Source organism: Heterocephalus glaber, unplaced genomic scaffold, assembly GCF_053883595.1.
Source record: "Heterocephalus glaber isolate CG9 unplaced genomic scaffold, H.glaber_assembly_v1.0 deba00000768, whole genome shotgun sequence".
NCBI classification, from domain to species: Eukaryota; Metazoa; Chordata; class Mammalia; order Rodentia; family Bathyergidae; genus Heterocephalus; species Heterocephalus glaber.
Window position 1 is genome coordinate 6,081,742 of NW_028258162.1, and position 24,685 is coordinate 6,106,426.

Here is a 24,685-nt window from a genome sequence, read left to right on the forward strand (position 1 = left end):
AAGAAAATGCTTCCGTAATTTACTCCACACAAACTGAATTCATTATCTTTGCTTTGAAAATCCCTTATTTGCTCTTCTATAGTCATGAGCTTTTCACTTCTGCTGCAGGAATCAATCCCCTACCTCTTATGATAATGATCTACTTGACTTATTTTACAACTGTTTGTATTCCTAAATAATATTGTTCAATTCCTCTTCTTTTGTCCCTTATATAAATAGTCATTGTGTAAAACTCGTGTGTGGCCACTTCTTTTTGAGCTATGTTACTGAGATTATTCACTAAACATGGAGCTGTGACTCATTTATTTCATCAGTTATTTCATGCAGTCCTGAATGAATACTGTAAGAAAGACTAATTCTACGTGTAATATTTCACATTTATGGAAGTAAGTATTAAGAAACACCTCATCCACCTGAGTTTATGGTGGTTCAATCTTATTCTAGGTTGCAGGCCAAAGTTATGGCACAAACCAAAAAAAATCAGTGTTCTAGGATAAAAATTTCTTTTTTTGCTTTTGTGAAATTGTTTTATTGAAATATAACTGTCATGTCCAACAGGTATTTAATGTATGTAACTCCATGAGTTTGGGCGTGAGTATACACCATGAAACAGTCACCACCAGCAAGGTCATAAACATAGATATCACATCTCAAAGTTTCCTTTAACCCCTTTATTATCATTTTTTTTTCATTTCTAAATAGCAAGAGTGCTTAATAAGCCAGGATTGATGGCACATGTCTGTAATCCCAGTTACTCTGGAGGCTGAGGCTGGAGGACCACAAGCTCAAGGCCAACCTGTCCAACACTGTGAGAATTTGTCTCAAACTAAAATTAAAAAGTGCTAGCAAAATGCTGAATTAAAGTTCCAACATGAGACAGAGGAAAGAGGACACTTAACAAAAGATATAAATCTTTAACAAATTCAATATGGTATTATTAGCTCTAGATAATATGCTGCCTTATTATTTTTGTATATTCCATGCTGAAAAATGTTGACATTTTGATTTTTTTCCCACAATCTCATCTCATTTTTATAGGGCCAGTAGTAATTAACAATTGATTTCTTCATTCTAGATGAAATATAGATGCTCGGGTGGGAATGCCTATGGCTTGAGACTCTCTACAAGCATAGTTTTAACCTCTAAATATTCCATGATTTTAATGGAATTTGAAATTTAATGGAATTTTCTCTCATAAGAGAAATATGTATTTGAATAGAGGAAAATTACAGTCTTAGGTTAGTTGTCACAATAGTTTATTCTTTTTTTATTTTAAAACATGAATTTTCACTAAATTGACTAAGTTGTGCCTCACAATAATATCCAAAACCCATAGCACTTAGAGATTCAGATTATTTGAATATTTCCTTTCAGGTTACTTTGGCGATTTAACAAATACTGGGATAGAAATAAAATTTATTTTCTCTCTACCACTCTAGAGTAGGTGGAAATGAAAAAGCAATGAATAACCAAACAACATTGATTTGAAAAGATAAAAATAGTTGTTTTCAACTCAGTAAAAATGTACTGTTTGAAAAAAAAATGTACTGTTTGCCATATAACACAGTTACTTGACTGTTTATCTCTAGTATGTATTATAAATTTCATATAAAACTTATCTGAACATAGAAAATATAATATCTTAGACAAATGAAGTGATCTTTAGAGCATGCCTCCTTTTGCCATCCTCAACAGATGTGCATGATTCTGATGCTTTGTGGTGCAGATTTCACCTTCCACTGCTCCTTTAGGGAAGCAGAGGTAACCCTTCAGCAAAAGTGCCCTTCTTTCTTAATATAGCAATTAGAATATCCTAATTAGGTCTAAACACATGACATTTCCCATACATTATGATTTTCTTCAAGGTAGAGCTGGAAGCCAGCATGCACATAGATAACCTTAATGAAGGGCCGATTGTTAATCATTACATTTTCCTAGGGTGATTGCTCTTTCTCTCTTGTAATTTCATGGCTCATGCCAAATTCACCTTCTTTAAAAGGAACCTTTATTATTTCAATACTCCATGTTGCTTCTGATTCACTTTTGCTTAGATCATCTTTTCTTTTTGCCTCTTTTCAGCCTGTGTGATAGGCCTTCTTGTCTATATAGCTGCCAATAAATTGCCTCTGGGAAGCTTGAGGAATTCTCCTGAATTTCAAGTTGGAGCCAGGCTGGGCAACTTAGTGATTTAGCAAGACTCTATCTCCATGATGGTGAATCTTTTAGAGGTTTCAGTGATTCAAACAGCCCGCTGTGGCATGTGTGCCATAGGTTCGCCACCACTGCTATTTTAAATGGATGCATGGATGGATGGATGATCAGTGGAAGGAGATGAAGCTGCTCAGTACAAAGGCTTTCAGTCTCCCTCCATAGCTGAGCTTCTATACATTATTGAATTAAAAGAGTATATTGCATCTCAGAAATTACCTTAGACAATGACTGTCAGTTTCACAAAGCCTGTTTATCCTTTTAATGGTTTTCATGGTGGAAAGTTTTCTTAAAACCATTTTTTAGCTACACAGTATTCTAGAAATTATTTTACCTGATGCAGCACTTAGCCCTCAGTTCTCATAGCATGGTTAGAATGCATGCATTTAACACTAGCTACCTATTCAGTGTGCAGTGGTAAAAGCCCAAGCAGTTCCATCAAGTTTAAATACAGTTCCACAGATAACCCACACTATGCAAAAACAATTGTATGCTATGGAAAGGGTGAATCATATATTGTAAACAGCCAGCCATCTCCACCACATGGCTGAGGAAGGATGAAGACACAGGTAGATGAAAAAGATGTGCACCTGTGGACCATGCACAGGTGGTAATTGTGAGGTTTGTTGTGCGGCAAGGGTAGAGAAATCTAATATCTTGTAGAGAAATCTCACAAGAAAGTTCTGCTAAGTATCTAGAACTCAGTGAAAGGGACAGATTAGAATGTGGCTGTTAGGTTCTTGGCCCCATATGGCGTTGAAATCATGGTGGTAAATATGATCCTCCAGGAAGAGTTCAAGAGTGCACAAATACCGGTCAGGTTCACAGGATGCTGTCCTGCATTTGAAGGCCTGGACCGGAGAGGAACCAGGGAGAAGACGGGATGTGCAGAGATGTTGGCTGGGTTCCCAGAACGTGACGCCAACAGGTTGAGAGAGACAAAATAAAAAGGAAGAGACTTTGGTGTATCAGATGCAACAACAAAGTCCTGCAATGGAAAGGGTTACTATATCTTTTAAAGGGGAAGTTAGGGAATCGTTGCATATCTGAGAAAAGATTATTTTAGGAGCGACAAAGAGGTAAGGCATGAATGAGAACCTCTGAAACTTATACCATCGCAAATGTTTTTTTATACATAAATCATCGTGGTCCTTGTCAGGTTCTTGGTTCTGAGTTTTGTTGGTGTGATTATTTTGTTACCATCTCCTCTTCCTTTTTCCTAGGTCTTCTAAACATGGTTTTTGCCAAAGTCTTTAAATCAGTAATGTGAAATACAAAGTATATATAGGTCAGGGCTCCACAGTCTCTTATTCTTAAATTATATGGAAAATTCATTTTAAAGAGCTAGATATTTAAAATACAAAAACAAAATCAGAGTTTCATGTCATAAAGGAGAGTTTAGAATATGAAATTTTCTTTCTAACAAACATAAGTGTAGAAGCCACCTATTTTTTTAATGAAAAGTAAATCTTCAGAATATTTTTTAGCACACATCCTACTTTGTATATTCCAAATGAAATCACCTTTTTTATATTTACCTTAACTCTTGCCTTACACAGATAATTCAGTGAGTCTGACACTTCTGATAATTTTGACTCAAATTTAACTTTGCTGTCAAGGAGAACACTAAGGTTACAGTTTCAGCTATGTTGCTATCAATTGCCAGGTATGTGTACTGACGTTCTATAAACCTTGCAAGTTTTTTGAACATAAGATAAAGTTAAATGATCATAGTTCCGAGAATGAAAAACATTGCCATTTTCTGGACCTTTGAAAATACTGACCACATAATAACACATTGTAAGCAGAGTTTAGATTTTCTTTGATTTGCAAAACTTGCCCCCATGGTTTTTTTCTAGAACGAGAGAGCAATGACATAAAATAAGCAGTCATCTGTGAAGATAAGTTTAGGGTGAATGATCTTTGGAAAAGAGATTATATGTGTCACAGTGTTTTGTTAATATTTGAACCTACTATTGGACAAAATGCAATTAACATAAAAATTTTAATAGGGAGAATTATTAGGGCAGAATTAATTTTTGAGGTTTTTATTAAAAATGTTTAAAGTATCAAATTATTAAAAATTGTAATACATCAAATGAAATCATATCATAGAATGTGATTCTCATTACAAAAATGGAAATATGTTTAAAAACTACTCAATATTACTCTTAAGTGAAATGTAGAGAGGGAAAGAAAATATCTGAGATGTGTAACCAAAAGCAAGGTATAAAAACCTAGGTCATAGGCAAAAGCCGACTTTGCAAAGCCCTAAATGATTTGGGGTCCTGGACATGGAACGTGGAATCTGGGGCTGGGATTTTGAATCCCTACGATAAGAGGAGATCTAAACCTCAGCTCTTCACATAAAATCTCAGCCTTTCGATGACTAGAAAAATTGCTGTATATCAGAAAGCACTCTAGAAAATTTGTGGCCTGTCCAGAGGCTTGGAAACAGTAAAACAAAAGTGAAATCCAAACCCTAAACTGTGTGACACCACACATAGTACAGTACATGATGTAAGAATGAGAATTCCAAAACAACAAATTAATACTAAAATTGCTGGAACAATAGAAACTTTAAGAGCAAGAAAGAAGCCAATGTGAATGTACAGTGTCAGGATTGTGTACTCCTAGGATTTGGAGTTCCATCCCCAGTACCAAAAAAAAAGAGTTGGTACATTAACTAAGACTTTCAGTTTTCAACAAAGAATTATAAATTATGGAATGAATATAAATGAGTAGAAAAATGTGTTACTTTCATATTGATTACAGTTTTTTTTTTCAATGTAAAGGAAATTGGTCTTATGGATGCCTCGTGATTTTACTGGATTAAATAATCATTTCTTATGGCCACATTATTTTTCAGGTCTTTCCTTCTTTCTTGGATCTTTTAGTGCATTAGCTTCAGGATTTTAGGTTTCTGTAAACCTTTTTTTTTTTTTTTTAGCAAAATAAATATCTAGTCTGTTTTATATGCCATATTCTGCTAGCCAGATAGTCTTCAATGGTCTGTTATGAGCATTGATGTTCTTTCTTATATTACCAGTTATAGAATATATGAGACCATCTTTCATTTCATGTATTTCCCAACCAGCTGAATGGTTACTGTTTGTATCATTTTGGCTGAATAAACATATTGAAAAGGACTAAACACACGCAATACAGTCTCTCACTAAAATAATCTCCCTTTTGAATTTAACAGATTCTTGTCTTAAAATAGACTACTTAAAATTGTTGAATCTTTTCATTTATTTGTTCCTTGTGTACCTAGTACACCATAGAAAATGTAGTTACTGTTTGATTTATGGAAGTTCAAAATACTCACTTGATTTCTCTTCATGTCTTCACAGTTCTATATTGTTAAGGAAAATAAGCCATATTCAGAAATGTAGTCTATTTTACCATATTTTTTAAACACTAAAGAACCAATTATTTAGACTGAAGTCAAAGCACATTTTCCCTGTGGAGTAATTATATGGCTCCTTATCCTATGGCATAGAAAAATAAGATAATCTCAAATGAACAGACTTGCATGCTAAGCAGTATCCACATCCAGCTCTAGGTTAAGTTTAAAGTCTCACTAGTGCTAATTAAAATTTATGTGGCAACATTTTAAAACTATTCAGTGAACATGACCTTTGAGTTTTCATCTTCCTAGTTGCCCATAGTTGAAATATTTGCTGTTATTTTAGATGCCCTCTGTACATTCTTCATATTTGGATAGGCTGAATTTTACTATTTTTTAAAATTCTTTTACTGTTACATTTTAGGCATACAATACATTTACATTTCTCATTGGGTGTTTGTACCTCTACATGATGTAACTTGGTTCTTATTTTTTCCCCATTCCCTGCACTCCCTTTACCCCTCCACTCCTCCCTATTTACAAAGACTTTGTTTCCATTTTTCCATCTCATCATTTTTCCTTTCCCTTCTTTCCTTTCCCCTACCCCTCCCACTTCCCCTACCCCTTTGGACCTTTTCTTCCTATTTCACATTATCAATTATTCATTTTAATCATTGGTACATTTTAGGTATACAGTATAATGACATTCATCATTGGAAATTTGTACCTTTACATAATCTCTCTTGGTTTTTATTTTTCCCCCCTTCCCCTGCCCTCCCTGAATTTTGCTATGAAGTTTATTTTTTGGAAATCATACAGGTTTTAGCTGTTATGGGGAAAATCTAAAGGTTATAAAAGTGTACTTTTAGTCAAGTCTATAGGGTTTTAATCTTTTCATTCAAGGGAACAGTGCCTAAATTTAAGTAAATTTCCGTAATTGTGTTAGTTACTTTTCTCTCATTCCTGAGACAAAATACCTAACGCTCAAAGTTAGAGGGGAAAGGGTTTACTTAGCTCACAGTTTGTAGAGGTTTCAGTCCATAGTCAGCTGGCTCTGAGGCAGGGCAGATGGCACATAGGCCTCACAGAGGAGAAACAACATGGTGCTCACAGGCAGCATAGGCAGCAGGTGACCTTAACAGTGTCTTTAAAAATAATTTTAGAATTTCAATGTAATTTAACATAAAGGTGGGAATTATTATCATTTGTCTATATAACAGTTAAAATAATATTCAAATACATGAATTTTTTTTTTTTTTTTGGTACCGGGGATCGAACTCTGGTCCTTGTGCTTGCACAGCATGAGGCGAAACCACTGAGCTAAATCCCCGGCCCCCAAATACATGAATTTTTAAAAGTCTATTATCAATTCACTTTTTCTAATCTCCCTTTAAATGAAGCTTTCAATAATTTTAACCTACATTTAATACGCATCCTATATATTAGGTGTTAAGAGAGCACCATGCCAACTTCTGCTTCTGTAGATTTTGAAGTAGAGAGGGACAGAAAGATATGTAAACAGTCTTAGTGAGCTGAAAGCTCTAATGCAGGAATCAGAAGATTCTTAGGTGACATGAAACTGAGCATATCAGACCTGGAGCAAAGGTGACAAAGAGAAAGGAAGAGGAGGATAGAAAGAACAGTTGTTCTTTGGAGTCTGAAGTTGAGCGGCAGACTACCCAGTGCAGGCAGAGGAAGTAGCATGGGTAAATATATGACAAAAAAAATGAGAGAATGGAATATATTTGAAACCTTCAGCCATAGGATATAATTTAAATGTAGATGATGCTGGGAAGAGCACAGAACATGGAACTGGAAAAGTAAGTGGGGACCAACAAGAAAGGATCTTTACTGCCTTCATGAGGAGTTTGGGCTTATGTAACAGATAAAGGTCAGCATTTGAGTGGTCAAAATGTATTTCAAAAGTAAGTTCTGTATAATTTGCTCAACAACAAGGATACTGTGCCCAAGTGTTAAAATCATGGCATTATTAAATAGCGTGGAATCCCTAAAACAACAAGAGTCTTCAAGTGTAATGAAACTATTAACTAAATACTCCTTGTTTTGCTTTTTCCTTAGTTGGAGAAACTTCTAAGATTTGCTCAGAAGCCACTGACTTTTTGTGCCAGAACAAAAAATGTATTGCGTCCTACCTTGTTTGTGACTACAAGCCCGACTGCTCCGATAGATCCGACGAAGCTCTCTGTGGTAAGTTTATCTAATCTGCCGGCTGTAATGAAGCCAGCTGAGCTCAGATATCCTCCCTGTGAGTAGAGTAACACATTGACACTGAGGCCAAGAAGAAATGTTCCTTTCACGCACTAGAATAGATTTAGGATTGCCAAAACATTTCCTTCAACTTTTCTGTACAAATCGCTAAACAGCGGTCCTCTCATCCAGTTTACTCCATACTGAAAACTATAGCACATCACTTAGAAAAGTTTCCGATAATAGAAGCATGATCAGAATGAAAATGGTCAGACGGTGAACTACCTTTGTCACTATTGTTTCTTTCTTTTTCCAAAAAATATTGATTGTATAGATGAGGCTAAAATGACCTTTTTAACTAGTTAACTTAAGAAATACCAGTTTAGTGACTAATTTTATCGACTTCATTGCACTAGAAAAAGACTATACTGCCTGACATGGCAACTAATCTTCCAGGTGTACTCTACGAGACTTGAATTTTACATAACATGGCAGCTACAGACAACAAGGTAGTAGTTAGCCATCATATGTAGCGCTGGTTTGTACTAAAGTTGGTGTTCTAAGAGGTAGCATTCCTAGAGCTTCATGTAAACCAGCATGAGTTATTTGGACTTAGCCTCAGATCTTCTAGGATGTCACACAAAACTCATTCCAGTGGTCAAGCAAAGCCTCAGACTCAAAGAGGGAAAGAAAGCAGACTCTGTCTCAATGGGAAAATGTCACAAGAATGGAGGAATTAATGTTGATGTTCTTGGAGACAAGTTATAGCTCAAGCATATTTAAATTTTTAATTTTTAGCTCGTAACACTTTCATTCTCTGGTAGCTTACATTCTCAGGTGATGCTTCTGAAGGGCTCATTGCCTTTCTTTCATTATTTTTGTGTGTTTTTGTTGTTTTCTTTTAATTGTGGTATAACTTACTGGAAACCTCTGCAGTAAGTTTCAGTCTCTTGCTCGGTACTATGGCTCAAGGCTGAGAAAAAAACCCCAAAAAACTGAAAGACAGAACTAAAGAGACAGAGAAACTGAGGAGCTAGGATGACCCATGCTGGGGCAACCAGCAAAGGCACTGGTCAGTCCAAGCCACTGATTTTTATTGGTAATAAATTGGGGTAAAGGTGAGCTACATGCAAGCTGTGTGTGAGGACATGCAGTCGTGTAGTTACTATGGAAATGAAGACAAGGCTTGTCAAAGAAAAAGACAAAGGGCCCACGAATTCAGAACAGAAGAGACAAAATATAGGACTAGAACATTGTCCTTCTAGTGAAGGAGGTTTTAGTTGTGCAAATAGAATTCAGATGCAAGTTACTCTGACCTTGGCATGTAGGCTTTGGCCAGACTCGCTTCTTTAATCAAGGCTATTGTGGGGCTAACTATCCCACACTGCTCACAGCCTGCTTTGGGCATAATCAATACTAGGGTCACTGGCAATAACTTAGCATTTCAGTGATTTCAAGTGTACAGTTGAGTTGCATGAAGTGCATTTCATTGTTGTACAAACATCACCACAGTCTTTTTCCAGAACTTGTCAACCTCTCCCTCGGCCCTTGACAAAGAGCATTCTGGTTTCTGTCTCTATGCGTTTGACTAGGTTATGACTCTCATTTAGTGGAATCATACAAAATTTGCTTTAGCATAATGTTTTCAAGGTTTAGCTCATATTGTAATGTTAGATGAAGGTGCAAAAAGAAGTAAAAATGGTTGGCACAGTTTTAGAGTATACTATGAATACTATAGTATTATAAATATTAATCTTATAAAATGCATGATGTACAAATTTGTGAAAATTCAAAAGTAAAAATGATTTTGAAATAGCTGTATTGACCCGCATAATCTAGTGAAGAGAAAATGACTATCAAACACATATAGAAAAGTTAATACAAATATTAAATTATCTTCCTTTCACTTAAAATGCACAAATGTATGTGTACACACTCCAGGAAAAGAAAAACTTGTATAAATATTTTAATACTAAATTTATTGGGACCTCATGAGATTAAGACAAGTTATCTTTGGTCTCTACAATTACAAAAGGTGCTCAAAGTGGTAGCCATTGGCTTCCAGACATTATTGGCCTGGCAAATGCTGCTTGGGTAACCTTGGTCACTGAGATTGCTGCACATGCATCTTCAGTTTCTTCTCTAAGGGCCAGCAGGGTAGTGGATTTTCTGCGATATACAACATCCTCTAAGGTCCCCCATACGAAGCTAATACCATCTGTTGAAAAAACTTCATACTAATTTTTTCCTGAAATCTGTATACATTTTTTTGGCAGACTTTCTATATTAAAAAGTTTGATATAAGCATCGTAATCATCCATTTATTCCTATTCCTTTATGTTCTAGAAGGAACTTTCTAAGAATTGAGTATTTAAATATGAATAAGATAGTGTCTTAGTCTTCAAGAATGCACTTTGAGCTGTAGAGAAAAATACGGCGGGGAATAGTATCAAAATACAAATTCTTTGGTTCTAATTTTGTAAAACTTATTCCTAAATGCAAAGATTTCTCATTGACTTTAAAGTATAATGAATACTGTCAGTAATAAAGTTACCACCACTCACTTGGAGATGGCAAATGAAGAATGTTGTGTGTGTATGTGTATGTCCCTGCATGTGCCTACACACATCTGTATTTGTAATATGAATATAGGTTTACAAAACTAAGAAATAGCTACAAAGTATTTTGGTTTTTTAAATCTTTGTGATACCTATATTATTATTTTTTTCTTTCTTTACTCATTTTTTCTCTCAGGCTGCCTTCTGTGAGTTTTATTTTTCCCACATCTATTTGAGATATTGACATGAAAGCACACAGGCAGAGTTTTTCATTTCAGAAACTGAAGTCAGTTACATACTCATATGTGATTAGTATTACCCACAATGTTGGTGAACCATGCATGAAATATTTAAATTTATGAAAACTAAAGGACAAGGTTGCTAAATAGTCACTTTTTAAGAACTTCTTGATAGGTTTTGTTCACACTCACAAACAGCCCTGAGCAGTACACACAGATATTAGGAGACATATTAATTCTGAAAATCTCCTTCATCAGTATTTTACACTGATGATTATCTGGATGCATTGTAGGCAATACCATGGGATTCCTGCAGCCAGATCATCTGTTGTGAATAATGGAATAAATGACAGGATTTCCAAAGTGACATTTAGAGAACTATAAGAAATGAATTAAACTTGGGAGTTATTAAACTGCAGTCCTGATTTTGACTAAGTCTTTCATGTGTTGGCAATTATTCAAATTCTCAGACATTCGTTTTTGTCATCTGTATAGTAGATATAACAACTATCCTATTGAATGCTATGAGAATTAATGAGTAAATTGAGTAATTGAATATATTTAATTAAATGAAATTCCATTTCAGTGTTCTAGGGTTAATAATGTTAACCTCTTCCATTTCATCACTTTCATATTTGTACATATCTTTATACTATCAGAAAAGAAAGGCAGCTGTTTCATATGGCTAAATTATTACTGTAGGTTATTGACAAAATTATTACTATAGGTTATTGACAAAAATAAAATGGTTCTGCATCTTGTTTCTTGTTTCAGACAGGCATGCTGGTATGACAAATGTGATCGATTCTTGTTAAGTCAATAATTCAGAATGTGTGCTCTTTTTCAGCAACCTGTCACTTGTAATCAGTGCACAAGCTGTTCTGGGCCCCAGGTGTGCAGTGCTCGTGGCTGTTTTCTCTCCTGCCTTTCACAACATGGACACAAGTAATTACTCAGTCACGACATTCCTCCCCAGGCACTGAGGTTCTTCACAATCCTCCATTCAGGGCACCAAGAAGCCATGCCACAGTGAAAAAGAATTATCATCTGAGGGAGCACTAATACTCCTCTACCGTGCACTAGGGTATATTAAAAATGAAGTGAATATGTCGACATGAGGAACTAAATGTTATTACCCATGGAACTACTTTTTAAAAACATGTTGATTAATATTTGCACTAATCCTACAGCCACATGGGCACCCTGGGAAAATGCCAGTTGTTGCAAAGAGAGCTAATCATGATTTAAGTCCATTGAAGGGACTGTGAAAAAGATTACAATCTGAAAAAACATTTTTTCCTAAAGTAACTCTAGTATTTTGAATATACAGATGTATATTCATCACTAAGAAATAATATAAAGTACTCCTATCACTCACCTTTCATTGATGTTTACTGAAACACTTATGTGTACAATGAAGTTTAGTAATAGTAACTGGTCACATAGAAATGTTAGTAGTAACTCAGTTAAACAACCATACAAAATAAAGAAATAATAAACTTCAAAATGACCTATCACAACCCTAATGGTTGTGAGTGGTTGTGTGTAAAATGCCTTACACACACATCACCCTAAGAATTGATGTGGTTTGGGAAGGGAGAGCTAGGGCTTCAGTTGGACTGCAAAGATGGATATGATTTCCATAGAAAAGAGAAGGGAGAATGTATTCATTACAATACTTAAAGCAGAAATTCCAGCCTTGGCCAGCACCAGTTAAATAGCCTGGCAAAACCTGTAGGTGTCTATTCAGTCCTTTCTGTTCCTAAAAAAAAAAACAGATCTCCTATTTTAATTGTAGCAGGATCATGATGGGCAACAAAATCATTTTCTCCCAGCTTCCTTACAGTTATAAGAGGCCAGTGAGATTTATTTAGAAATTTGGGGGAAGGTGTCTATCTTAGCTACTTTTCTCTCATTGCTGAGACAAAAACCTACCACCCAAAGTTAAAGAGGGAAAAGTTTATTGAGCTCACAGTTTGTAGAGGTTTCAGTCCATAATCAGCTGGGTCCAAGGCAGGGTGGCAAAGGGGCAACAATTCATGGAGAATCAAAGATAGCAAAGCAACAAGGGACTTTAACAGTGTCTTTCTGTCTTATACTCTGTCTAGGCTACTGGAATTAGTATTGTAAGAAACCAATCAGTGGACTGATTTAGTAGTCATATACCCTTAATCCCACCATCACACACTGTACATTCAGCCACCTCTGAAAAAGCCCCACCTTTACCCGTGTGAACCTTCTAGACACATACACCATAACATTACACCCCTGGCCCACCAAAGACTCATATACATATACTTTCCTTTATGCCAAAACCAATTTAGTCCATTTCCAAGAGTTGCCTAAGTCCTAAGAGTTTCACCATTGTTGAAAAGTCCAAGTTTCCTCTGAGATTTAAGGCAAACTCTTAGCTGCAAGCCTCTGTACAAATGAAAAGAAAGTTAAACACTCCAACATTCAATGTCACAAGATAGACATTTCCATTTCAAAAGGTACAAACAGGAGGATACAAAGCATGCCCAAAATCCAGCCTGGAAAACATTAGTTTGTGCAGTTTCATGTGCAGTATTCGAGGCAATCTGTGGCAAACCGTGAACTCCAAAGGGCTTGAGTGGCTCCACCACTACAGCACTTCCAGTGATTGTAGCTCCCATGACTTCTCTCTGGGGCCAGCTCTACACCTTCCTTGTAGTTTGCCTCAGATCTATGATCCTGGCTTCTTCAAACTTCTGGTGTCTCCACTGGACCTCGATGTTCACACTCACAGCTTCACACACTGCCCTCTCTGGGGTGCACTGCCTGGCCTCCCAGGCTTTCTTCTGAAATCTAGAAGGAAGGCTTCCTGACCCCACAACTTTTATATTCTGCATGCACCTAAAACCAGCTCCACATGGATGATACCAAGGTCTGCCACCAGGTGGAGGAGTAGCTAGGCTTCCTTCTCTCTTGGCTGTAGGGATTGAGTGCCTAAGGACCAAATCCCAAGGAACAATTTCCTTAGGCTGTTGCCATTTTGAAACATGGTGCTCTGGGGCCCTCTTCTCAAAGCAAATTCTTTTACTTTTGCAACTCTGAAGCTCCAAAGGCTGGTGTCCTGCTGTATCTGGTGATGCCCTCAGTCCATCTTTTCTATTCTCATGTTCTTTCTCTTCAATCAAGATCTCCTCTGCTCTATTTTTGCAGTCCACAGCTTTACTGGAGCTTCCTTTCTAACCAAACTCAAAACATTTTAAATTATTCTTCTGGTCTCTTTGCTCTTGATTCTCAATATAAATCTAGCTAAAAGCCTCCAACAGTAGCCAGGCCACTGCCTCAACATTGGACTGCCTTGAAATTCCTTCTGCAAGACTAATTAGTCCATCATCCATAATCTTAGTCTCATGGAAAGTCACTCAACAGGAGCAAAATGTTATTCCAAGGCATAACAGACATCATCTGGAGTCTAACAGCCCATGCAGTCCTTCTTCCCAGCAGAAACCTCCTGGGCCTGGTCTTTACCAGCAGCATTGATATCAGCCTTCTGGTCTTCTGAGCTCTGACCACAATCTCCCATCAAGTATTGCCTAAGGTGTTCCAGCTCTGTTTTTTCAGCTGGCAACTCCAGCACTTTCCAAACTCTTCCCACAAGCCATTCCCAAAGGCTCCTGAACCTTATATAGGTCAGGTATAGTTACAGCAACAACCCCACTCTCAATACCAAATTCTGCCTTAGTTACCTTTCTCTCATTGCTGAGGCAACCCAAAAGTTAAAAGGGCAAAGGTTTATTTAGCTCACAGTTTGTAGACATTTCAGTCCATAATCAGCTGGCTCCAAGGCAGGGTGGCACATGGCAGAGGAGCAACAGTTCATGGCAGATTAATGGTAACAAAGCAACAGGTGACCTCAACAGTGTCTTTCTGTCCCTTTTTATACTCTATATAGGCTACCTAGTTTAGGGGAGTGCCAAACCAGTCAGTGGACTGATTCAGTAATCACACACCCTTAATCCTAGCATCACACACTCTAGATTCAGCCACCTCTGAAAAAGCCCCACCTATGACCATGTGAGGCTTTCAGGTAAATCTAGAAATAAACCATAGCAGTGTCTATTCCCTAATGAAAAAGACAGTGATCTTGCAAGCATGCATGAATAGAGTGGATGAAAAGAGGGCCCAAAGGAATGACTGTGCATTCTATCTGAGAATGACAACTTCCTGACTTATTTTTAATTTAAATAAAAATTGATTTTTGTTTGCTTAGAGTTGGGTTTTTGGTTGATTGGACCTGAAACAATACCAATACAGATAACAAGCAAAATCTATTATCTCAAGTAGCAAGAGGTCTAAAATCTTGGCTGCTCTAAGGTGTTTAATTTTGATTATCATCAAAAGTATAGGACTATACAAACTCCTTTCTTTATGTTGTTTTCTTCAGATAACTAGGTTTGTTATAGAATGAATTCCTTGCATAATTTTTTTATCTGTACAACCATATCCTGGGAATGAACCAATAGATTTTCTTCTTTTCAATTTCCTTTTAAGAATAGGAGAACTGGCAATCCCTTCCCCAGTCTCGTTGTCTAGATTTGTATCCCAGGATAATGCCTAAACTAACAAAGATGAGGAAAGAGAGGAGATCTTGTCACAGTTGTCCAGAAAGGGTGTGAACCACCTCTGGAGGACAGGAGGGACCTGTCTCAAGCCCGGAGAGAGCTACCCGAGTCAAAGAAGGGAAACACTCAGATAACACTGCAGTTATGTCTAGAACAGGACAGAAGCAAGTGGCTGATAAATGAGTAACCAACTGTGAGAGAAAATATTCAAGATAGAAGGAGAAAAGCAGTCCTAAACATAAATGTTTTTAAATGTCAGTTTATATTTAGGAGATAATCTTTTGAAAAATATGGTTGAAGTGGAGACACTTTTGAAGATGAGACAGATTTCATCCTAAAAATACTTTGCATCAAACTAAAGGTTATTGTATTCAAGGCTAGGAATTTATGAGAATATTTTCAAACAGTGTGAAAAGCAGGAATATTTTAAGCAAGAGAAAGTAACACAGGAGCAGTCTTAGGGATGATTAATGTAGCTTGGGTTTGAAAGGTTGAGAAGATGAAGCCTACATGAAAGATAATCTTAAAGTAAGGGCTTAAAGCAGTGAGATGTGATTATGGAGCTATAAAGAATGGAACAGAGTCAACGAGTTCTCAAAGAAATTGTCTACAGGTATTGGTGATACTATGGATATGGAGATGAAGACAGTTGAATCAAAGATGACTCTGCAAGTTTTAGTCTTTAAAAAGAGAAAGAAAGTACCCATTATGAAATTAAGCCAGAAACTTACAGAGGAGGAGGCATTTGGAGAGGTAAACTATTGTTTGGGGCTCATTGGTTTTAAAGTGACAGTCACATATCCCAGGTAGAATGTTCAAAAACATTTGAAGATGTTAGGCTGCATTTCATTGTGGTTGTAGATTTATAGGTCGTTTGTATAAAAGTGTGAAAGACCATGGGACAGCATGAGTGAGGATATATACAGTGAAAAATTTAAGCAAGTAAATATATTTTTAAGCATTGAAGAGGGGCAGCCTGGAAGTATCTGAAGGTGTAAGGGTGAAATTAGCAGAGAACATAAGATTGAAAGATATGAAAAAGTTGTGTAACCTTGAAGGCAATGAAGCTGAAATATGAATAACACTATTGTGATAAGGAATTGAGATAGTGGATAGAGAATAGCCTCAACAAAGAGGATAGGAAAGGTGATTCATTTTGAGATACAGATAATAAAATATAATTTATTGTGATTATATAGGTACCTTCAAAGTCTTCAAAGGCACATGTTAAGTGAAGTGGAACAGGAGGACAGGGGAGTCCAAGAATGGAAAAGGAAGTAGAGTAATTATTGTATGGCTTCTATGTCAGGAAGTCAGTTACACAGAAATACAACAGAACAGAACGTTTATGTGACATCACTTTAGAGGATGCATAATGGCGCTCTAGTGTGCACATTGGAGGGTTTTGAATGTTTGCAAATGTATTGGCTAAACACCAGGAGAACTGAGTTTCTCATTTTATATATAATATAAATGTCTTCTACATAAATAGAATACTAGCATGACATGAAGAAAAAGAGTATACAGAGCCCTTAACTAAGCATATAAAAATCAGTGTTTTATATAGTGACATAGAATGAAAAAATGTACAGGATTAAAAGTATTTGTATTTCTCAATTTCAGGACTAAAATCCAATAATGCTTAAGCAAAATGTTGCTATTTTATAAAAATCCTTTTATGGATCCAGAAAACTTTGTAAAAAAATATGAAAGCTCTATAATATGTTCGGCATCCATTTAATAGCAAGTTTTGTTTTCTTATTAAAATTTTATATGCTAACATTTTTTATGTTAAGAAAAGTTATGACTTAGAAGAAATTTTTAAAATACCACAAACTTCATCTTTGTAAGAAGAAAGAAGTCAATGATAATTTCAGTTGATTCATAATGATTAAATAGCCCAATAATTCATTCTGTCTGTAGAATATAGTCAGATTTTATAGTGAGTGCTCAAAAATAATAACTGCTGTGTCAAAAAAATATGGAAAGACAAATGAAAGCCTAGCTATCTGGGTATTATTATGCAAGTTTTCACAGACAAGTAGGGGTAGACATGTTGTTATCTATTACATTTTCTCATTGTGAACAATTTAATTTTTAATGAAATATCAATCAGTGTTTTTAGAAGAGAATTTCTTTCATTATTTTAGTGACTAGCTCTGAAAGGGTTTGTGTCCTATATGGTTTACTGCTTTTCCTAGAGTAGGTATTTCTTTAGTAAGTGACTTTGCTTCTCTAAAGGTATGTACTGTTTCAACATCAGAGTGAAGTGAAAGATTATATTGAACATCCAGACCACAGAAACTGTTCATTTACCTGAATTATTTTTATTATCATCATCTTTTGTTCATTTCGTGTATAGGCACAATTTTATCAATTACCTATAAATCTTATTAGTCAATCCAGATAATTCCTTAATGTGCAAATGACATTATTCATACACTGCTTTTAGGTCCTTTGATTAAAAAGTTACTGTTTACAGCTAATATTATAATGCATGAAAATATTTTGGACGTCTAAATGGATAATTAAAATATGCATATACTAATTTTAAATCATCAAAAATATGGTGTATTATGAAGTATGATAGATATGTCCAGAAACTTCCATGAACATTTTTGTTTGCTAGGACATTACACAAGCGTCCCGGGGAGCTGCAGTTTTGACACAGGTTCAGGAAACTGGACCACAGCCTGCAGTCTTACACAGGACTCTGAGGATGACTTGGATTGGGCCGTTGGCAGCAGACTTCCTGCTGGAACATCAAGTACAGACTCTGATCACACCCCAGGTAAGTCTAGTAGCAATGCCCGCACCAAGGGCTCTGCAAGGCTGTATGACTGCTGTAATGATGCAAATGTCAGAGGGCCCACCTGTGTCTCTCTGGGGTTAAAACCAACAGCCTTCATGGAAAGAGGCCTAGTTTCTTCTGCTTTAATCCCTGAACTATTAAATAGGCCCAGAGCTGACATTGTTGCACAGAAGCCTCATAATTTAAGAGATCACAAATTTTATTCACTGTACCATAAAGGTGTCATTAAGGTTCCCAACTAGGATTGGGGTGGGGCATAGTATCCAGATTTATAGATGCAATAGATAAACATTACAATTGGCAATGTGAGTCTTTCTGTCACAGTGGCCATTCAGCTGATCACTCTGCAGTGCAGAAACCAAGATGGGAAAGGTAAGTGGTAATGAACTGACTGAGCATCAATATCTTCACAGGTTTTGCTTCCTGCCTTGTGATTTGAAAGATATGCAGTGTTCAATGTCTTTATTATCAAAAGATTCAATGTAGAAATTAACTTGTAATCTTGCTTTTACCTACAAGTTGTAAAGACTAGACACTTTTCTTACAGGTCTTAAGGTAATGAAATATTTCACTGGATATAAAAAAATAGCATGCCTTAAGGATTAAAAAATAGCCTGAGATATGTGTGATACTTAACTTTACGTGTCAATCTGAAGGATGATTTTGGATGAGGTTCACATTTAAATTGGTGAACTTGGAGTAAAGCAGATCGCCCTCCATGATGTGGCCTCCTTTTACTTAAAGGTCTAAATAGAGCAAGAAAGAGTACCTTTCCCTGTAGGAAGGATCTCCTCAGTAGCCTGTCTCTAAAACTCTTCTATGCCATAAGTTTTCCTGGGTGTCCTCTGTAGATCTTGGACTTAGCAGTCTTCATAACTGTGTGAGCCAATTCCTTGTAATAAATCTTCTATATGTATACACATCCTATTGTTTCTGCTTCTCTGGAGAACCATGACTAACGCAGTATTCTTCAAAACAACTGAAGGATAGACAACATGAAAATGAACACGATTATATGGAATGAAATTACGTTTGCCAAAGAAGTTATGGAAGATTGGTGTGGCCATTATATAACTAATGAAATTAGACCATTAGTTTTGTTGTTTGTGTATGCTAGGTAGGTTAACTGTGTCCCGAACTTCAAACACATTTATATTTATATAGTACAGATATCTGTCCTTGTGTTAGTTTTTCTCTAATTCATCTTTAAATTGAATATTTTTTCAACCTGCCTAATTATATTTCTTTTCCTTTCCTAGTGTCTTTTTTCTCCCTTATAAAACCATTACATTATTGTGCACTGAATTATAGGTTAAACAGGATAGAGTCTAGAACTTGAATCCAGTAATTAGGAAGATTTAATATATGAGAAATATAAGTATTTTAATGCAATGGGAAAATATTTAATATGATGCTGACATATCTGATTATTCATCAAGAAGGATAAGAAATTAAACCCCATTTTTGTATCATACACAGACATACATTATAGGTGGAGTAAAGGCTTAGATGTAACAAATAAAAGTAAAACTCTTACAGGAAAACAGAAACTAAAATATGTGTAATTTAGAGGCACATTCTACCTTCTAAAACCCCAAAAGCTGAACCCAATTTACATGTCCACATTGATATAGAAGAATACACACATAATAACTTGTATGTAAGGGTATTTACTTTAACATTGTTTGTAGTCTAAAGATGAGAAAATGAGTGAATGCTCACCATATATTCGTGTTTCTTTGCTCATCTCTTTATCAAACCCCAGGTGCTTTCTAAGGCCTGATGTAGCAGTGAATAAAACAGACAAAATGCCACCACAGTGGAGTTTACATTCTCAAATAGGATAAAAGATACTGGATAAGTATAATGAATAAGTTCTATGGCTTGTTAGAAGTTGAGAGGGCAAAAGAAATGAGCAGAGTAGGATTGGGAAGGCTAGCAGCAGTGTGTGTCTGGATATTATGGAAGGATGCGATGAAATAGTTCGGCCAAGATAGGCCACTGAGAAGATGTCATTTGAAAGAAGACAGGAAGGAAGGGAGGGAGGGAACCATGTGGATACCTAAGGGAAGAGTGTCACATGCAGCCAGAGGTAGGTCAGCCTGTCCCTGGTAGAGGTGTCAGAGCTGTGCTGGTGACATTTGGGGTAGTCAAATATATTTTTGAGAGGTTAACATATGTACTGTAAGGTGTTCAGCAGAATTCCTTGTCACTACCAACAAGATGCCAGAAACACCCATCTGTCTGGGTAATTAGAACACATCAAAATGTCTTTGGAACTCCCCAACTATCTCCTGGCAAGGGAGGGGAGAGGCAGGTCACAACCTGTTGAGAACCTAAAAGCCCCTAGAAGCAAAGGTCATGTGTAAAATACACAGTATGCAGTGTTCTGCCCCTACTGAAAAGAGGGTTTAGTGTTAGGCAGTTAATTTGTGGGGATTTCCAAAAGACATCATCTAAGGTGTAAAATAATGTGCAAAATTATAATATGGTGTGATCCGTTCTTTCCAGAGCAAACGACAGCCCCATATTGGTTGATAGGTATCAGTCTGTATCTGTAGGTGTCTGTACCAGATAGTTCCATGAATGACAAGTTTGAAGGAAGGGATACATGTTTATATATTAACATGGGGTACTTGGGTGGGTGATGGGGTTGGAGTTGAGAGAGTCAATAAATCCAAAACTAAAGAATAAGAGCAAATAAAAATGAGACTTTCACTTTAAAAGATAACCTAGCATACACGTTGATAGCCATTTATGTTTGAGTGCTGAATGTGCCGGAAATTTTTATGATTTTCCATTTTAAAAGTTTAAATGATATTTTCTCACTCTTATTATTTATTTCTACTGCACTATTTCCTTAATACATCTTTTTCTAATATTTTTAGATTACTGATAGAAAAAAATGAAACCTTTTCTTGTAATTCTAGTAGTGATATAAGCTTGGTTTGTATATACTGTCGTTCTTTCTTAATGTACATGTTTTACAATGAAAATAGGTTTTGTGGGGGCCGGGGCTTTAGCTCAGTGTTGCCACCACCTGCCTCGCATGCGCAAGGTTCTGAGTTTGATCCCTGGTACCAAAAAAAAAAAAAGGTTTTTTTGATTTAGTAACTTTAGAATATAGTTCAAATAATTTTATGTGTTGTGTAATATTTTTTACAGCATGATTTTAGTTGTAGCATAGTATTCCAGTTTGGAGATTTATCAAAATTTATAAAACTTACTGATGGCTTCATTACAGTAAGCATTATAATAATAAATATACATTTAGATGGAGTGTTTTTTGTTTTCTTACTGTTACTATAATTTAAAAGGTTAAATACATTGTTTTCCTTGTGAAATGATGAGAAATGAGCCAGTTTTCATTCTTGCTGCTAAATTGAGACAGTAACATGTAGATACAAATGGGGGACTCTTAGGATACCATCTTTTCCCTAGAAAATACTTAAAAAATACTTTAAAATGATTAATACTCCCAGTCTGATATTATCAATGGTACAAAGATGTTATAGGCTTATATGAGCAAAAGATAAAGTATAGTCAAAACACAGAATTACATTCATTGTTTAAAAAACCTAAAATGTGACGAATGATACTTTTTAATTGAATAATTAAGGACTCTTGATGGGAATACTGACTTTCTTTGTTGACCTTTGATAGTTTGTGTAAGTTCATTAAAGACCACATGAACAGTTTTGAGTCTGATTTGTTATGCAGCGTGGTATACAAGTATGTTGTCCATAGATGAAGGAAGAGAATCATTCTGACAGGTTGCTTTATTTTCCTCCCTGTTAATCACTACTTGAGACAGTATATTTTTACAGAGTGCTCTCCTCAAAGCAGCCGGATTATATCACCCTTGATACACAAATACGGCTCAGTGAACTTGTTTAGCCATCTCTGAGACAATGAGCTGCTAAATAAATTGTAAAGACATTAATTAATGTTGACACTGTGAGAAAAGCAAAATTCTTTATAAGAAGGCCGACAGATTCACAGAGCTGACAGTCTGTTCCTAAGCATTACCACATTGCTGTTAATTAAAGCTGTATTTATGGGTCTTTGCACTTGTTACCAAGATGAAAAATTAGATACATAAGGAGGTCACTTTCAAAGCCCATCACAGGCATATTTACGAGTTCTTTTGGAGACATTGTGTAGTCATAGAGAGAATCTGCAAATATCAGTCTACTCTCTCATCTACCCTTGAATAGGGTTTATACTTATGTATGAGGTCAAATGGCAGAAGTGACGTTTGTATGGCATGAGTTGATGAAGGCATAATGCACAAGACTGCTGTCTCTTTATTTCCCTTCCTTACTGTGTTTTTTTTTAATGATTAATGAATGGACCATCTCCACAATTGAACTATTAACTCCAATTGGACAGAAATCACATATTTTGCAATTTTATATTCCCTCTAGCATTTAAATTAAGGCAAAATCACTGTTGTTAAGTACTCTCACAGGGCACATGTCCCTTGGACCTACTCGTTATGTATGTGTAAACAGCAAAATATTTTTCATTAATTAATGTAACATGCATTTCCTTAGTGCCTATTAAATGCCACACACTGTACTGAGAAACAAAGATATGAGTTAACTAGATGTGTATAAAATATTGAAATGGAATATGCCACCTGGTATGACTCACATGCTTACTATTGTGCAATTGTGTATTCAGCACCCAAAGTCAAAAATACCCCTTGGAATCTTAATGTTCTTATGTGCAAAACATCGATTTAAGGTATAAGCTGTTCAGTGTTATCTAACTTGATACTAGGTTGGCAGTGTCCTTTGGGTTAGGCAGATGATAACTGTACTTCTGGTTACCAGACATTGTCATTCGTACTCTAAAAGTGAGGACCACAGACATAAATCATTTCTGTAAACCTATAAAAGAAGTAACAAAGCCTGTTCTGACTCTGGACATCACCGTAGTGAGTTCCTTTCTTATGTACACTTCCACATGGATTGGCTCCAGCTCCCTAATCAGCACCACTTCATCTCAGTTTCATCCTAGCTTCTAGCAAGCACTATGTAGCTCTGGTTGCTAAGAGATAATAGGAGGACTCCTGTATTCTTCTGCTTGTGAAGGGTTGGGCTAGGACAGACAGGGAGTTGGTATATAACAGCTGGTCCTTCAGCTCATGTTTACCAGGCCATGGTTCTGGAATGCATTCGGCTCTTATTCATACACACACATGTATACTGTTGCACTCACAAACACGGCAACAGATGACGATTATATTGTTAGCTGTTTATTCAAAGGCCAGTCATTGACAGGAAAGTTTTGAGGAATTCTAAGGGGCAGGAAAGGATGAGGAAGAAGTGAAATAAGAAAGATGGGCAAGAATGAAGAAGAGAGAGGGGAATTAGAGGAGAGGAAGGAGAGAAAAGAGGATAGAGAAGGAAGAGAAAAACATGATGAATGATGATGTGAAGGAATGATGCAAATTCAGCAGAAATTTCAGCCCAGGGAATCAAGGCTCCCTATAGATATTGCCAAGGACCTAAAATTAGAAACATCGTCATGAACTGAATTCTATCTACCCTTATATGTTGAAGTCCTAAACCTCAAAATGATTTTACATGGACACAGAAACTTCATTAAAGTAATTAGGTTAAATGAAGTTTTAAGGGTGGGACTCTAACCCAGTAGCACTCAGTTCTCACCACACAAGGATGAACACATAGGAGAGACCCTGTGAGAACAAAGCCTTTGCACACCCGGAGAGACATCATGAGAAACCACCTCTGCTCGTCCCCTCAAACTCCTGGCCTCCAGATGTGTGAGCAAAAGAAACTTACTCGGTGGTATTTGGTTATGGTAACCATAGCAGACTAAGCCAAATACCAAGAAAGTTTATAAAGATTTCTGCAGGGTAATTCTCTCAGCAGCAGTACCTAGCACACCAGGCAGAGAGGAACATGGTCTCAGCCCCTGTATTTCCCACCAGGGACCACTGTTTCCAAACACAGCTACTCACAGAAAGCACGGGCTTTTTCTCTCCATTTTGATAAAAATCGAGACTACTGTTCTTAAAATTGGACATCTGCCTAGGAAGGAATGATCATGAGATAATTACAGGCAGGACAATAGGTGAATTTATGCTCAGAGTTACACAGGATCAGCTCACTAGGTTCTCAGAGGGAATAAAGATAACTCTGTCCAGCCATAAAAACTTGAGTCATTGCAGTTTGTCTTCACGCCTACCCCTGGGCCTCAGAGGCAAGAACACTGGTTCATAACCTTGGCTGCATATTAGATTAATTCTGCCAAGTTTAGAAAAATCCTAATATCTAGGATAAACCCACAAAGATTCTGATGTAACTGCTGGAGGTGGTGGTGAAGAACTTAAGATTTCTAAACTTGTGTGAATTCTAACCTGAAGCCAGATTTGAGAGCTGCTGCCCTATAGGGATGCCTGCTGGTCTGTGTTGTAAGCCATTTTATACAGCATCTGCTTTTCCCTTTCCCATCAGAGAGGTCATAGGGAAGACAGCTCATAGTAGAACTACTGTGAACATCGTTTATTGTTTCCTGTGTGACAGAGGCTTTCATTCATAAATGGATCCCAACAATCACAGATCACTTAAGGACAGCTGATGCCATGAAAGAGAATCATGAGGCTGTAAGGAGAACAGTTTTCTCTAAAGGAAATCCATAATTCAGTGTCATGGACAAATGTCATACCCATTGCTCTGGGGCAAGCA

At 36.5% G+C, this 24,685-nt stretch overlaps 1 protein-coding gene across 9 annotated transcripts in view; it reads left to right on the forward strand.

Annotated features, from left to right (window-relative positions):
- The window catches only part of Malrd1 (MAM and LDL receptor class A domain containing 1), a 725,534-nt gene that overhangs the window by 513,201 nt on the left and 187,648 nt on the right, over positions 1–24,685 (forward strand). For all 9 annotated transcript variants that reach the window (XR_015449658.1, XM_087207225.1, XM_087207223.1 and 6 more), the window contains 2 exons: positions 7,637–7,765; positions 17,784–17,945. Coding sequence is in view for 8 of the 9 variants with exons in the window: in XM_087207225.1 (XP_087063351.1) it covers positions 7,637–7,765; positions 17,784–17,945 (291 nt within the window). In the remaining variant the exon portion in view is untranslated. The remainder of the gene's footprint in view (positions 1–7,636; positions 7,766–17,783; positions 17,946–24,685) is intronic.